Raw genomic sequence first — 14,803 nt, forward strand, 5'->3', positions numbered from 1 at the left:
ATTTTCTGTTAATTTACCGTATCTACTGTGTTTAAGGGCTTCATTCAACTTGTGGATAAACTCACCAAAACAATATTTATACAAATCCCCACTCGTAATGAATTTGAATAATAATAATAATAATAATAATAATAATAATAATAATAATAATAATAATAATATGTCGGTTTTATATAGCGCTTCATGCATAAAGCCCCTAAGTATTTATAGCATAACACTTTCTAAATTAAAGCATTATCCATGTATTTGTTTAAATTCAATTCAAGATCTGGATATTGGAATTTGGATAAATTAATATGTTTGTCCCATATGGTTTAAAAATAAATCTTATATATGTGGCCTACCATCAACTTTAGAGTTTCCTATTTTGTTTTAAAAAAATATATTAATAAATTAGAATATAACAAAACAACTTACTAGAACATCTAACAATGGCTGGTTTTCTTGGAAGCTTTTTGCAAATTCAAAAATGTGATTTGGTTTTGACATATCAAGGATGTGGAGATAGATGTTCTAAGAAATAAAAATAAAGTTAGCTAATTAGTCCTAGTTCAGTAATTCAGACTGAGCCCATGGGGCCTACAGTAGACACAGTTCAGCACCCCTTTTCGGAGTGAAATTGGAAGTAGCCCAGTCGTTAAGATGTTTGGCTTCCAATCCCACTGACTTTGGTTCAATTTATGTCAATGTGGAGTTTTTGTTAATGACTAAAAACAACTTCATTCTCCAAGCCTCAGAATGGACTTATGTAGTGCATCTTTTCGGTCTGTTTGTTGTCCTGTGAAAGGAATTGTCACCTGAGTAGGACAGTGATTATATTCTCTATTGGCAATCGTTGGCCCTCGTTCCTAAATAGTGAATAAAAAAATTCATAACAATTAGTCACCTGATTTCCTGTTTTTCGAATAACGTCATTTTTGGCTTCCTCACCCTGCTCAGGATTTCGGCAAACCATGTGTATAGTACCACCTGGGGAAAACGTTTAGAAGGCTAAATGTATGGAATTTACATTAAAAACAATAATGATGAACAAACAATGAATTAGAAAATTCCTATTATTAGTCATAATCAAATAAGAAACAAGTATATACAGTATCAGTAATTGTATCTTCTTTAGATGGCTACTTCAGAGTGATGTTATCTTTTAGTTCCAGTTAATGAGATTGATGCCTAGCCAATTGGAGACCTGCCAAACAATATTTTTCAAACACCTTTACATAATGACCATCATAATAACACCATTTATTTCTTATTAATAATTATGTTGTTATACTGTAATATTGTACAATAATTGTTAATATTGAATACATTTATCAGTTTTCTAAATATATATCTTAATCAATTATCAATATCATTGTTATCAAAATTGCTATTGTCATCTTTATCATTAATATTATACTGTTATTATTAGTATTACATACAGTAGGATGGGTCACTAACCCTTTTGCGCAAACATTTCAGCTGCAGATTTTCCTATACCACTGTTTGCGCCAGTTACCATAAAAGCCTTTTCCGACAAATCAACATCAAGGGCATTTGGGACGAAAGATTCTTCAGCTTTGTTGTATCCTTCCCTGATGAAATGCACATAAACAAATCATTGTTTTAATGATGATGATAACTTTGTTTAATGATGTATTGTGATGCTACATTTAATTATGATATTTATTAAAAGTCACCTAAAAAATCAGCCACCTAGTTTAGACTGGAACAAACCTAATATAAACCCAGTAAAGTTAATCCTGGCTTAGTCTGAACTAGGCCTAATTTTTTTCTAAAATAGTAATGAACATCTATATTTTGTTACATGTTTTCAATTTAAGTTTTTAATTTATTTTAAAATCTACTTACACGTAGCTACTATATATATGAGGATATAAAAAATACAATATCAAAAAGTTTGAGTATTGCGTACTTACTTGGTAAATTCTTTAATTCCTTTGTTAATAAATACAGCATTTCTGTAGAAAGACTCCATTGCCATTTCGTTTTCCTAATTGGTTCAGTAACAACTGTGAAGAACATGATGTAAATAATATACACCTTCTGATATTGAATGTGTGGATAATTAAGTCTCCTCATGTTTTGGAAGTTATGATGATTACATCGTTAAAAAAAATTCTTTCTCTATGATCTATTAGCTTGTTTATTGAAATACTCTTAATTCTGATGGATTGACTTGCCAAAATGTAAAACCTATACAGTTTGAGAATGTTTATGTGTAATTGAAGGTAAATTGCTGTCAACTATGGAATGCCCGATTGTATAAGCGATGGTTATTATACCCTAGTTGGACATTCAACTGTCAAACTAATTTGAGATATTTAGCAATCATTATATAACTAATATTGTTGAATCCTAATACTACATTACATTAGATGTCAGAAAATACAATCTCTAATACAATGTTGCAGCAACGGTGCAATGTTATTCAGGTAAAAGGATGTTATAAATGTATATTTACGCTTCCGAACTACAAAAAAAAATGTATTGTACACCAAACTTTAACGTTAATATAATATAATGTTATCATAACCTGCAACGTTACCTGTGATACATATAACATTTTAACAATTCATTTATTTAAAGATACACTGTCAGAATTTTGCTAAAGACCCCTTGAAAAATTAAATTAATTAACTTTTATTTGCTTATTTTTAATAGTTATTAATTGTTTTGTTTGTTTATTAGGTTTTTCCACACAGAAAATATATAATAATAACAATAGAGTAGGCCTTGATTTAAATAAACAATGTAAAACAGAGTAAAAAAATGGAGAAAATAAGTAGATAAAACTGTGTGGACGGGGACCAAAATAAGTTTGATAACAAACTTTACTGCCTGGTCATCGGCTTAAAATCAGAGTTACAAAAAGAAACATAAAAAAAGTCGTAAGCGATGAAGTAAATACATTAAAGTGGCATATTAACAATTGCATAATAAATTAGAGATATGGGTAGTCTAGGGAATGCTGCATCCAAGTATTAAGTATATTTTTTCTTTGTTATATTTATTTATTTGTTTATATTAACAATGCTTAATAAAAAGGAATATACTTACGTCGCCGTAAACAAATCAGTAAACGATACTATCGTTTACTGATTTGTAAATATGATATTTACGTACATGAAACAACGCATGCGCAGTCATACCTTAATAAACTTGCATTATCTGTCACGTAAATTTATCGATTCACGTTAAATGTACGTTAACGCGGAGTTAACTTTCACACTCCAAATCAGCATCGGCCTTTTGCTGAATGCTGTACCATGAATCCACGGTGCACGAAAATCAAATCTTCTTGATTATAGTCATGTTAAAATCCATATACAACACTTGACACAACATTTTTTCTTGTAAAAACAAATGGTTTCTACACTCTTTAAAAAGCCATTGAACAACACACGATCGAATCGACGGCAAATCAACGCACATGGGGAATCCCCAAATTGGTTGCATGAAATTTCGTAAACAGTTTAGACCAGCGGATAGGTACAGTATTTGAATTATAATTTTACCGTTCTTACTTAACGTAATTAAATTTACTACAGTTGTAGCCTATGTATTTCAATTAAATAAAATAATTGAATGATTGTGATAATGAGCTAGAAGTATTCGTTTCACTTTCTCACCATCATTATTCCACGTTCTGCATCCATACGTCTTCCTAGACACATGCACAGCATGCCAATGTTGTTTTGTTAGTGATCATTCTACATGGGAAAATATGTTTGAATAAAACATTACAAATATTTGTTTTGTCTTACCTGGGAGATGTATTTTAGGTATTTTTTACATCTCCCTGGTCTCACTTTTTCTTAATGATTAAATATCTTACAGAAAACACACGCTTATTATTTGTTGTTTACTTCTTGCTTCATAGCGCAGTACTTTGTAGAGTGGATCACGTGCTCTCCAAGCTTGGTCTTCCTATATGTTCTTTGCGATCGATCGGGGCTCTGCTCGACCCGACTAAAGACTATAACGATGTTGTTTTTGTTAGTGACGACGTGGGTAAATTTGTTTGAATGAAAACATTAAGATGTTATTTAATTTGTGATGATTGACTATCGTATAACAATACAGGTAGGCTTAGAAGAATATTGTCTTGGTTTCGTGGTAATTAAGTTTTAGCAAGGAAACCTCGCGTAGGCCTAGGCCTTGTATTTAGGTCAAGTGTGTTCATTCAACAAATGATTGAGTAAAATGAACATAAAATTTCCAGCTCATAATATCACTTTTATTTGAAAAGTTAACACAATGATTTAATAATATATTTAGTGATTAAACTACATAATGTGCTGTTGTAGAAAATTAAATTACGTTTAATAAAAAATAAAAAACAGAATTATAAATTAAGTAGTGCCGTGGTGAACTTGGGGGAATCCCCGCGGCTTGGAGGCCACGCAGCGCTGAAAATTCAAGTTTAAAATGTGACTGCGCATGCATTGTTTCATTTACGTAAATATATCGTTTACTGATTTGTTTACGGCGACGTAAATATATCCACTTCCTAATAAAAAATATATAAGTCAAGTAAACTAAGTTTTCTTTTATTTTGCTGGAATACAGCATATCTGTAAGTATAAGAAGTTATTGAATACGAAATGTATGAACCGAATAAGGACTAATAAAGCTATGGATATTGGTATCAGTAAATAATAATAAAAGAAACCAGTAGGCTTACCTGCCATATACCGAGACCAGAGACTTCTTAAGATTGGATTTAATTGTATGAAGATTGGGTAGAAATTTAAAAGAATTGTCCAGTTCGTTCCAAAGTTTAGGACCATTAAAAAAAACTAATTTTTTTTTTCTGAGAGAAGATATGTATTTTTCGGAAGTAACATTACACTTTGCAAATCTGGTTTTGTAGCTATGGACATCAGGTTGTTGTTAAGTAGACAGTGCAATTATATGTGATAGAAAGTACACTTTCGAAATAAATAAATTTAAAAATAAGAAAAAAAAACTAAGATTAAGAATAATTCAGTTGCAGGCGTACCTTGTTTAAGTATTGTACAATGCTAACAACGCGGATTTTTTTGTAGCCCTAGCTAGGTATCCATGTGCAAAGCAGTGGTGTTTGTTTATCATATGATCATAATATCATGGGTTTATCCATGAAAAAAGCACACCGGGAAAATGTTTGTCTTACCAGGAAGATGACGTAATCTAGCTTATGAGGTATTCATGCTAACTATAGCATATACATAGTAGGCGTAAATTCCCTTAATATGTAGGCCTACATACGAAATTTCACGTTACTTCCTCCAGTAGTTGCTAACTTAGCAAGTATACTTAGTAACTACCACTTCCTCCTGGCTCTGAGTTGTGCTTCGCACATGCCGCTGAGGGCGGCGTTCCGTGAACCCTACGTCTAGCAGGTACAACTGTATTTTTAGCATTTTAATTAGATGGAACAAGTAGATAATTCCAAGTTCCCTGTGTAAGGAGTTCAAAATTACCAACGTTCACCACACCAATGTAAAAGGTACAAGATGATATCATAGTGCCCGGCCGTATAGTGGAAGAACACGATGCTAAGTTGAACAGGTCTATGAAATAGCGGGAAAAATCCGGACAATTAATGGAGGAAGCCACAATATTGATCAATTTTGGGCGAATTTTGCACTACTATCCCTTGTGTTACTATTTACCTCTTAGAAAATTCCCATCGACTACTAAAACAATATCATCAACAGTCAAGCTTTGTTTTGATATACCGTCCACTTTTGCCTACTGTACTTTGTAGTAAGGGGTATTCCTGTACCCATCGATTTCAAAATTGATCGGCGAGGTATACCTGACGGCAATGTTTTCTGGTGTACATGTCCTCTTTGGTGAATAAACCGGGTGGATTCTTGGCTTATGTGCCTTCGCGTAATCTGCCTCTCCGCATTTGAAGTGTAGCAGTCCTAGTACCTGTGATCTTTCATCGTTATTGTACTTTCAGATTCAATTTATTTATACAACTTTTTATTTCTTTTAAGGGTGTTTAGAAAACCCAGATCTTGAAATCTCAGATCAGAGTTTTCTAGGTCTAGAAAACACGGATCTAAAATATCTAGTGCTGGTTTGTATACCGTACCATTATTAACAAGAGGCTTTAACCAAAAGAGGGGGTTACTGTAATTCATGAATGAACTTTATTGACTTTTGGCCCAACCAAAATTTCCAATATCAAATATCTGGAATTGGATCAAATAGAAAATTTAATCTTTAATACCATGTACTACATGAAAATCGGGTGCTTCTCATGGTTTCCGAGGGTTCAACGTTTATTATTTAATCTGTATTGTCATCATACCATCATATATTAATATTATTGTTAGAAAAAAAAACAGATCTGAATAGATTAAAATTTGATCTTTGATAAAATAAATGTATCTGACTGACTGAGTAATCAAGTTTCTGACTGGGAATGATCCCTTGACCACACAGCTTAACATACAGTAAATTTAAGTGCCAAACACTCTTAATTATAGCATGAGGTCTGCATTATCATGTGGGGTAGACAATCACCCAAGCTCAACAAGTCTACCAAAAGCAAGATTTATATAATATATAAATTAATCAATTCCGTGTAACTGATTAATTTATATAATATATACATTAATCAGTTACACGGAATGGGCCAAACAAACCCACAGCACCTAGGAGTACATTTTGCTGACATTTCTAATTACATCATATAGTCACCATCTACATCTAGAAAACTCAGATATCTGGTGATGATAATTGTAGTGATGGGGTGGTGACAATTAACGACGATGGCTATGACGTTGTAGGCCTACATGCACACGAGAGCTCTGGTAACGATAGTAGTAGCAAGGCAAGAATGGCTTATAACGAAAATAGTGACAACGAGCACAATGGGCAAACAACGGAATATGTTCATTCGTGGAAGAGTATATGGATATATGTTCAATGTTGTAAGTAAAGTTTGTTTGTGACTAAAGCTATAGGAGTGACACTTGTACGTAAAAATTACTTGTCAAACTAGGCCTATTACTACTACTAGATTTATCATTCAGTATTGTTAGAACGTTTCATCTGTTATAAATATTAATTCTCAATTTAAAATTAAACGAAAATAAAATTTGAATCCTACCCTTAGTAGTGAAACACAATAGCTACACAAGGGGAAATTCCTTCGGGTTTAATTGACATAATAATAATGGAAAAATAATGAAATTCAAGAGATTTTCTTGAGGTCATATAGTCACTATCAAAGAAAACGAATGCTTGACTGAACACCAAGCGTCAAGGGCTACCAGTATATTTCTGTGAGAGGTGCTACAGATCGTAAAGCATACATACAGTGGTGGTGGCAATTTTAGGCATGATCGACCAAAGTTCTAAAACAAACGTAGGCCCTATTACACTGCTAAAAATCATTAACTGATGGAATTAGGTACCGGTATGATTTTATATCAATCTTTTGGACATAATGGAATGTAATTGTTATGCTACCCTACCAGTTTAATTGTTTCAAGGTACCATAGTTAATAACCCAGATGTTTCGTATTTGCAAAACCTAATTTCTAGATCTGAATTTGATGTTATGATGAAAGTAAGCGAAGCCAGAAAGTTAAAAATACTCATTATCATTATAATTATTAAAAAGAATATTTCTATAAAAAAAATTTCAAAAAAAATGTATAAACAATGTAATAAGAGAAACGGAAAATTTTATAGGTGAAGGTAGAATGAACAAATGCACTGAAAGAAGCTGAGAAAGCAAAGATTTTAAAGAAATGTGGAAGCTTGATATACAATGTCATAAATGTTATTAAAAGGAAATGATATTCTTTGTACACAATTATGTTTATTTATACAGTAGTCTGTGTCAAACCTATCACCTAAATGAATGGATGGATGACTGAATGTTTGAATGGTTGAATGACTGCCTTTACCTGCTTATTTGATGCCGGGTTATATGGTGCTGTGCTAACATTTTTCTATCTCTACATACTCATGACTAGTAAATTTATTCCAATTGTTGACAGACCATGCTACGTACATTCATTTCAACTTTGATTTAGCCCGCTTGGGTTGAGCATCTACGACAATAAAAATCATTTTGCCATTGGTAACTGCATGCCGGCAATATTATGCTCTTTCTGGCCAGTGGATGCTTAAAAGCGCCGTTGTAGACCACACCAACCTGACTGGCTTGAAAACCCCATTATTTGCCGTTATCGGACACTGTCTCGAATTGTGATTGTGACTTTGTGTCCTTCTATCAATCTGCTATCGGTCACTTTAAGTAATTTTAGTGTCAGGAATATTAAAAATATAAACACTGAAGTATTTATTAATGACATTCATGTTTCACATTTCGGACGCAAATTTGCTGAATCATCCATTACACAAAATATGCAAAATTATATTCACTGTCTGTCAAATGAAAGTCTAGTCTTGACTTTCATGCACCTCCAAAAACACGCTTGGCTACTATTAGACCAAATACACCTTGGTACAACCAAAGGATAACTGAGGCTAAGCATGAACATCGAAGTTTAGAACGGATTTGGCGAAAATCTAGGCTTGAAGTTCATCGTGTGCGATATTACACACAGCGTGATAATGTCAACTAACACAAATCAGTCCTTCACGTCAGGGACAGTTCCTGAATATCTATATACAAATTCACCCTCTCCTAAAAAATAAGAGTCTCTACTCGGATGTCCTAAGTAATTATCGTCCAATATCTCACCTACCATTTTTGTCTAAGATTACTGAACGTATTGTTATTTCTAGAATATTGACATTCATAGAAAGTAACGGAATATTTGATGAGTTTTCAATCCGCATATCGCGTCCACCATGGTGTCGAGACTGCACTTTTAAAGGTACAAAATGACATACCTGTACTAACAGCCATGGATCAAGGTAAACTTGTCGCCCTTGTTCTCTTGTCTGCGGCCTTTGATACGATGGACCACTGCATTTTCATAAATAGGCTCCAAGAAGTTGGGTTTGATGGAACCATACTAAAGTGGTTTATATCTTACATTTTAGATTGAACACAGTGCGTAAAAATCAATGATAATTATTCTGCACCTTGTCGACTCTTGTTTTGAGTGCCACAATGAAGCGTGCCTGGTGACCCAGTGGCGTAACGCCTATGCGCGCTCTCATGCGGCGGTCCGCAGGGCCCCCGAATTCTAGGGGCCCCGAAGGGGCTCTACCCATAGGTTCCTCGATCTAGCACCCTGACCAAAAAGGACTTTGTTGATAAATAACACCATAATGTGTCTCTGAAATCGACTGTAGGGATATCATACGATTAACGGGGTCCCCCTCTCGGCCCGGGACCCCAGCAAGTTTGCCAAAAAAAAAATTAATAAATAAAAATGGAGATAAAAAGAAAATTACATTTACAGTTTTAAGTCTGTGAGTGCCATTTCCGTCTATCTAGACGTGCCATAATAATACATTTTCTTATCTCAGCCCCACAAGGGCAACAGCATAATGTGTGTTTGAAATCGACTGTAGGACATATTATATTATATCTAGTGGCGGAATAAAGATTGAGGGGGCGGGGAGCTGCCGGCCCGGGAGCCCCACTAAATTTGTCAAAATATTTCTTAGCTGGAGATAAAAAAAAAATATATATTCACAATTTTATGTCTGTGAATTGCCATTTCCGGCCATCTAAATGTGCCATATTCATAAATTTGCTTACCTCAGCCCCAACCATGGTGGGTCTGAGGTGGTATAGACAATATTATATCATTTATTCGTCGTTAAAAACATTTAGAATAACAATGCACATCTAAAATCCCACGATGGAATTGGTGACTGGGACCCAAAAAAGGGCCCCCAGTTTCAGAAATACACAGGGCCCCGGACCCCCATCGTTACGCCACTGGCCTGGTCCTCTCCTTTATCCATTTACTGTCGTCCCTTGGGTGATATATTTCGAAGACACGATCTGCAGTTTCACGCCTATGCCGACGATACTCAACATTACATTTCTTTTAAGCCCAATCTATCAGATGCAGACATTGAAATTCATCAATTAGAATTATGTATTGAAGAAATTCGCGAATGGATGGTCTCAAACTACTTAAAATTGAACGATCAAAAAACTGAGTTCATTGTCTTTGGGTCCAAGGCACAGCGTAAGACATTCCGTATGTCAAAATTGGTAGTTTACGGATAACTACGTCTCAAAAAGTACGCAACCTCGGCACAGTTCTCGATGCCGAGATGAATCTCAAAGACCACATTACTGGAATCTCAAATACTTCATTTTTCTACCTGCATAACATTAGGCGAATTAGGAAATACCTGACTGAAGGAGCTACAGAAAACTTAGTTCACGCATTTGTAACTTCACGTATCGATATGGGGAATTCACTCTTGTACGGACTTACTACTTTTCAAACCAATCGAGTCACCCGCTTACAAAACATTGCAGCAAGAATTATCAAACGTGTTAAACCTAGAGATCATATTACCCCCTTTTTAAAGCAATTACGTTTATCGGACGAAAACTGGTACTGCTGCAGCCTAGGCATCTCAAATCTACTTACACCGCTCAAAGGCGTCAGTGTCTACGATCAAACAAAAACAATGTGCTCTATGAACCAGCACACACAACAATTACTGGGGAAAACGTTCTTTTGCATCCGTTGCACCACGGAATCTGTTACCGGATAACATTTAAAAAAGTACTTCCCTCAGCACATATAAGAATCAGCTTAAGACGTTTTTGTTTACTTCATCCTTACGATAATTACACACTAAATAATCTTTAAATCTTTTTTCAACATTGCACTTTTAGGCATAGATTAAGTTTATTAATAATAATAATATCAACACAATAGCTTCAATTGGATTGGCATATCAATTAATCGGACAACATTAAGTGACGTCAGGTGGCAAGAAGTCTGGCAGGATGGGAGAGGTGGAGATGAGAACCTGTAGCTGAATGTATACCATCCATAATTATTTTCTTTATATTTTTGTTCATTGTAGATTTTATAACCATTGCATCTATATTGGGAACAGGAATTTTAGGTTTGTAATCATCTGAGCATTTTACAAAAAAAGAATATTTTACAACTGAAAGTCCAATCATACAGAATAACAATAATAATAATAATAATAATAATAATAATAATAATAATAATAATAATAATAATAATAATAATACAAGAAAAAAACTAACTAAACAGAACAAAAATCGAATAGAGAATAATAATACCGTTAAAATAATGTTGATTTCTATTATTGTGACGAAGCGTGAACTAACTTCATTATTTTGCGATTCAGTATACTTTCGGGCCTCCCTCGATCTGTCTCTAATTATTCCACACGTCTACTATTTTGGGCATAGACGTAAGGGGATACTGAATTGGTAATGATGGAAATCATGTTGATAATGATTATAATGTTGGTAAACGTGGCGATGGTCAATGTTATTTATTCATTAAATTTTTATTATTTACTCTTTCCGTGGCAGGTTTACCGGATACTGCTTGGCGGTCTGGCTTTACGCCATTCCTTACATCATTTCTTATTGATTATGTAATGCAGGTAAGCTATATATGAATTAGTTTTTTTTTAAATATTAGTACGGCTCCTATCTTCACACTGACAAATTAAATGATCGATTTCATAAAAATGAATTATTAAATAATTGATTGATATTTTTACATGAATTTTTATTGTTTTAGTAATAATTGGATTGTTCAGGTAATCAATTCAATTAATAGTAATTATTACTTCTTTGACGATTTCCATAGGCCCTTAGTATCCTCTTCTTTGTGGACTTATTGCAGAAAGCTCAAGTCTACCTGCTAAGTATTCAAGAGGTAAATTAATTGTTATTACTGTCGTCGCCGCCGCCGCCATCATTGCGTCACTGATTATCCGTTGCCATTATAACAAAGAAGATGAAGATCATTATCATCATTAAGGGCCCCAATGGAAATATGTTTTATATATTTTAAAACTTTCTTGGGTTACCCTAGAAATTGATGTCTTATCTTGTTCTTTATCATTTATCTGTTCTTTGTATACATTTGTTTTATATTCAAGTATTCCTAATCTATGATTTTAATTCCTGAATAAAATGAAATGAAATGAAATCATTATTAACCCCGTTATAAACAAAGTTGTATTTTTTTCTTAGCATCTAAAACAATATGATATTTTAGGTAAAAATATTGTTACTTATTTGGTTATAGAATAATCCTGAGTCGGTTCCACTAAATGAGATAAATAGTGAAGACGACCTGAATGATTGCCAAAATGAAACTTCTACAGATGGTAGCTATCTTTGATTTTCCTCCCAAAACTTTATACATTTTTTTCACTGTATTACAAACGTTCTATCCAATCTCCTTATTCCATGTTGTTGTGACATTGGCCTGCTTGATGTCCAAATGAAGTGTCGTCCTGTATCGACTGCACCAATCGGGCGCTTTCAGACAACAATGTACCCCAGCGCGGGCTTAGACCATAATATAGCAATACTGCAAAGCCAACATTGGCTGGGTTTGGATAAATCACAATCTCTTGTACGGTCATTTATGAGTGATCTTTCCTTGCTAAAAGCCAAGCTATTAGGCCAGAGCCTCCAATTGTGAAGTTGGCCTATATAATAAGAAGATGAAGAATATTACATATTTTAAAATTTATATTTATTTTAATACAATGCTGCAACACATAGTTTATAAAGGTTTATAAATGATCTTAGGCCTATATCACAGCTACCGATATAAGAAGGATTTAAAACAAGCATGTACTTTTTCTTACAGGCTCGGTCGAGTCAAGTGACGGTGAGTCCACTTTTTGACAATCTTATCCATAAACGTTTTTTTTTTTTCAAATTAATTATTATTGGTACTCGCATATAATTAGTTAGTTTTATATTATTACTTTTAGGCCACCTTGATTATTGGGCTGGATGGAATAACAAAGTTAATGCCTTATACCACTTTTCAGGCAATGGTATAGCTTTTGGGCCGGCATTATACTTTTCTAAGAGTACCTTTAAAATAGTAAGTGCTATACTGTAATAGTTCCATGCTGTAATGTAATATGTATATTACGTTATCATGGTTATTATTATTGTTAATAATATTAAACATTATTGTGTTAATGTGTTTTCTTTGTGTCTGTTGTTCTTCCGGTTTTAGACGTCTTACGCAATATTTGGTCAAGGAATCAAGAAAACTATAACAACCTACACCAATTATCCTTATTATACATGCATTATTATTTATGGATACCTTTTGATGCAACAGTGTTTTTACTGCTGTGAGCTAAGTATTGGTTTATTTGTATGTAGGCCTATCATAGGCAGATTCAAGGGGTGGGGGCCAGCAGGCCCACCCCCCCCCCTAATTTTTTCCAAAATTTATAAACAAGTTTGAAAAAAAGAAAATTCTACTCAAATTTTGAGTCAAAGAGTGCCATTTCCTGGCATCTAGTGTTGCCATAATCATAAAATTTCGTACCATGGTGGGACTGAGGTAGTATAGACCCTCCATCTGTAAAAGTCTCTCTTCGGGGCCAATTCCAATTCCTGGATCCGCCACTGCCATAATAATATAATTCCTGTAGAAGTACGGAGAGTGAAAATAAAGATTAAAATGCATGCCTTTATATATTGTATTGACGATGATAAAAAAATATTCAGAGAAATATACAAATTTGGCTGGAACAACGGAACTCTTACAGATCAGTCTTGGGCTCAAAAATGTCTTGGGACAGATATATATGGGGCTATATTTTTTAAATTAAACTTATTAAATTCCATATAGGCCTATTTAATAAAGTTTTCTTCTTTTCTTCAGAATGTCAGTTATTATAAGTTACTCTCTGGCAGGACCCCAAGCCTATGCACAGCTGCTCGGAATTCAGTAAGATGAAAGATTCTCTATTTATCATTGTTCAAAGTGTATACTGTATAGTAGGCGATTTTGGGCTATGATGGAGTGCGTCATCACTAATATTATTTGCGACAATGCTGTGTAAACAAAGGCGTTCGACCGCCGCAAAATATCCACTACCTCTATTTTTGATTTAAACACTTTTTTTTAAGATTTTAGGAGAATATTGTACAAAAAATCTTTTGATGATTTAAATAAAGTAAATTTAGACGAACATGAACAGGTTCAGAGTGCCCATTCCTGTTTCTTAAGCGTCGGGGCTAGCCTGTGCAATGCTGAGGTGATCACCACTCCTTCATACATTGAGTCTATTTAACTGCATATATGCCGGTACCCATTTATATTCCTTTGTAAAGAGACAAACGCAGATGAAGAGCCTTACTCAAGGACTTAAGTGACTTGCATAGATAGAGTTCAAACCCCTGAGTCTCAACCACTGCGCCATTAACGCTTCCACTGCCAAACGCTATCACTGATTTAATACCTCATAACAAATTTGAATGATAATTAAGGCTTCCATGATTCACTAAAATTATCCTGAGCAAAAAGTAACATCGAAAAGGGGGATTTTACAAGTGCATCATAATATCCTCTCTGGTTACAGAATATCTTTTCTTCATCTCTTTATACAGTAATAGGATAGTAACTTGTTTTGCTGTGTTTTTGGTTGTTGTTTTTATATATAGCATTCATTTTTAGTTTTATTATTTTTTATAGGAATTATGTTATCGTGATACCGTTCTTTGTCTGGATACTGGCCTTCAGTATCGCTGTCTTTGGCGATATAATCAAGGTCACAATATCTATTTTAACTCTCTTCAAATGTAGCTTACTCACAGCTGTGGTAGGTCTTAATTAATTGTAATTGTAGTAGCGGTGGACTATAT

The 14,803-nt window shown here is 34.0% G+C and overlaps 2 protein-coding genes across 2 annotated transcripts in view; one reads left to right on the top strand and one right to left on the bottom strand.

Moving 5' to 3' along the window:
* LOC117121563 (dehydrogenase/reductase SDR family member 12-like) overlaps positions 1–2,014 on the bottom strand; it is a 15,950-nt gene extending 13,936 nt beyond the window's left edge. Inside the window, exons 1-4 of the mRNA XM_033266800.1 lie at positions 1,920–2,014; positions 1,441–1,574; positions 887–969; positions 418–513 (exon numbers count right to left, since the gene is read on the bottom strand). Of these exons, the coding sequence (XP_033122691.1) occupies positions 418–513; positions 887–969; positions 1,441–1,574; positions 1,920–1,984 (378 nt within the window). The 5' untranslated portion in view covers positions 1,985–2,014. The remainder of the gene's footprint in view (positions 1–417; positions 514–886; positions 970–1,440; positions 1,575–1,919) is intronic.
* A 4,807-nt stretch (positions 2,015–6,821) lies between these two features.
* The window catches only part of LOC117121554, a 9,303-nt gene continuing 1,321 nt past the window's right edge, over positions 6,822–14,803 (top strand). The window contains exons 1-9 of the mRNA XM_033266790.1: positions 6,822–6,935; positions 10,993–11,034; positions 11,480–11,553; positions 11,763–11,831; positions 12,207–12,288; positions 12,780–12,800; positions 13,161–13,281; positions 13,821–13,886; positions 14,634–14,760. Coding sequence (XP_033122681.1) covers positions 6,842–6,935; positions 10,993–11,034; positions 11,480–11,553; positions 11,763–11,831; positions 12,207–12,288; positions 12,780–12,800; positions 13,161–13,281; positions 13,821–13,886; positions 14,634–14,760 — 696 coding nt within the window. The 5' untranslated portion in view covers positions 6,822–6,841. The remainder of the gene's footprint in view (positions 6,936–10,992; positions 11,035–11,479; positions 11,554–11,762; positions 11,832–12,206; positions 12,289–12,779; positions 12,801–13,160; positions 13,282–13,820; positions 13,887–14,633; positions 14,761–14,803) is intronic.

This window comes from Anneissia japonica, unplaced genomic scaffold (genome assembly GCF_011630105.1).
Source record: "Anneissia japonica isolate Jap-2015-1 unplaced genomic scaffold, ASM1163010v1 scaffold3217_len398964_cov164, whole genome shotgun sequence".
NCBI lineage: Eukaryota > Metazoa > Echinodermata > Crinoidea > Comatulida > Comatulidae > Anneissia > Anneissia japonica.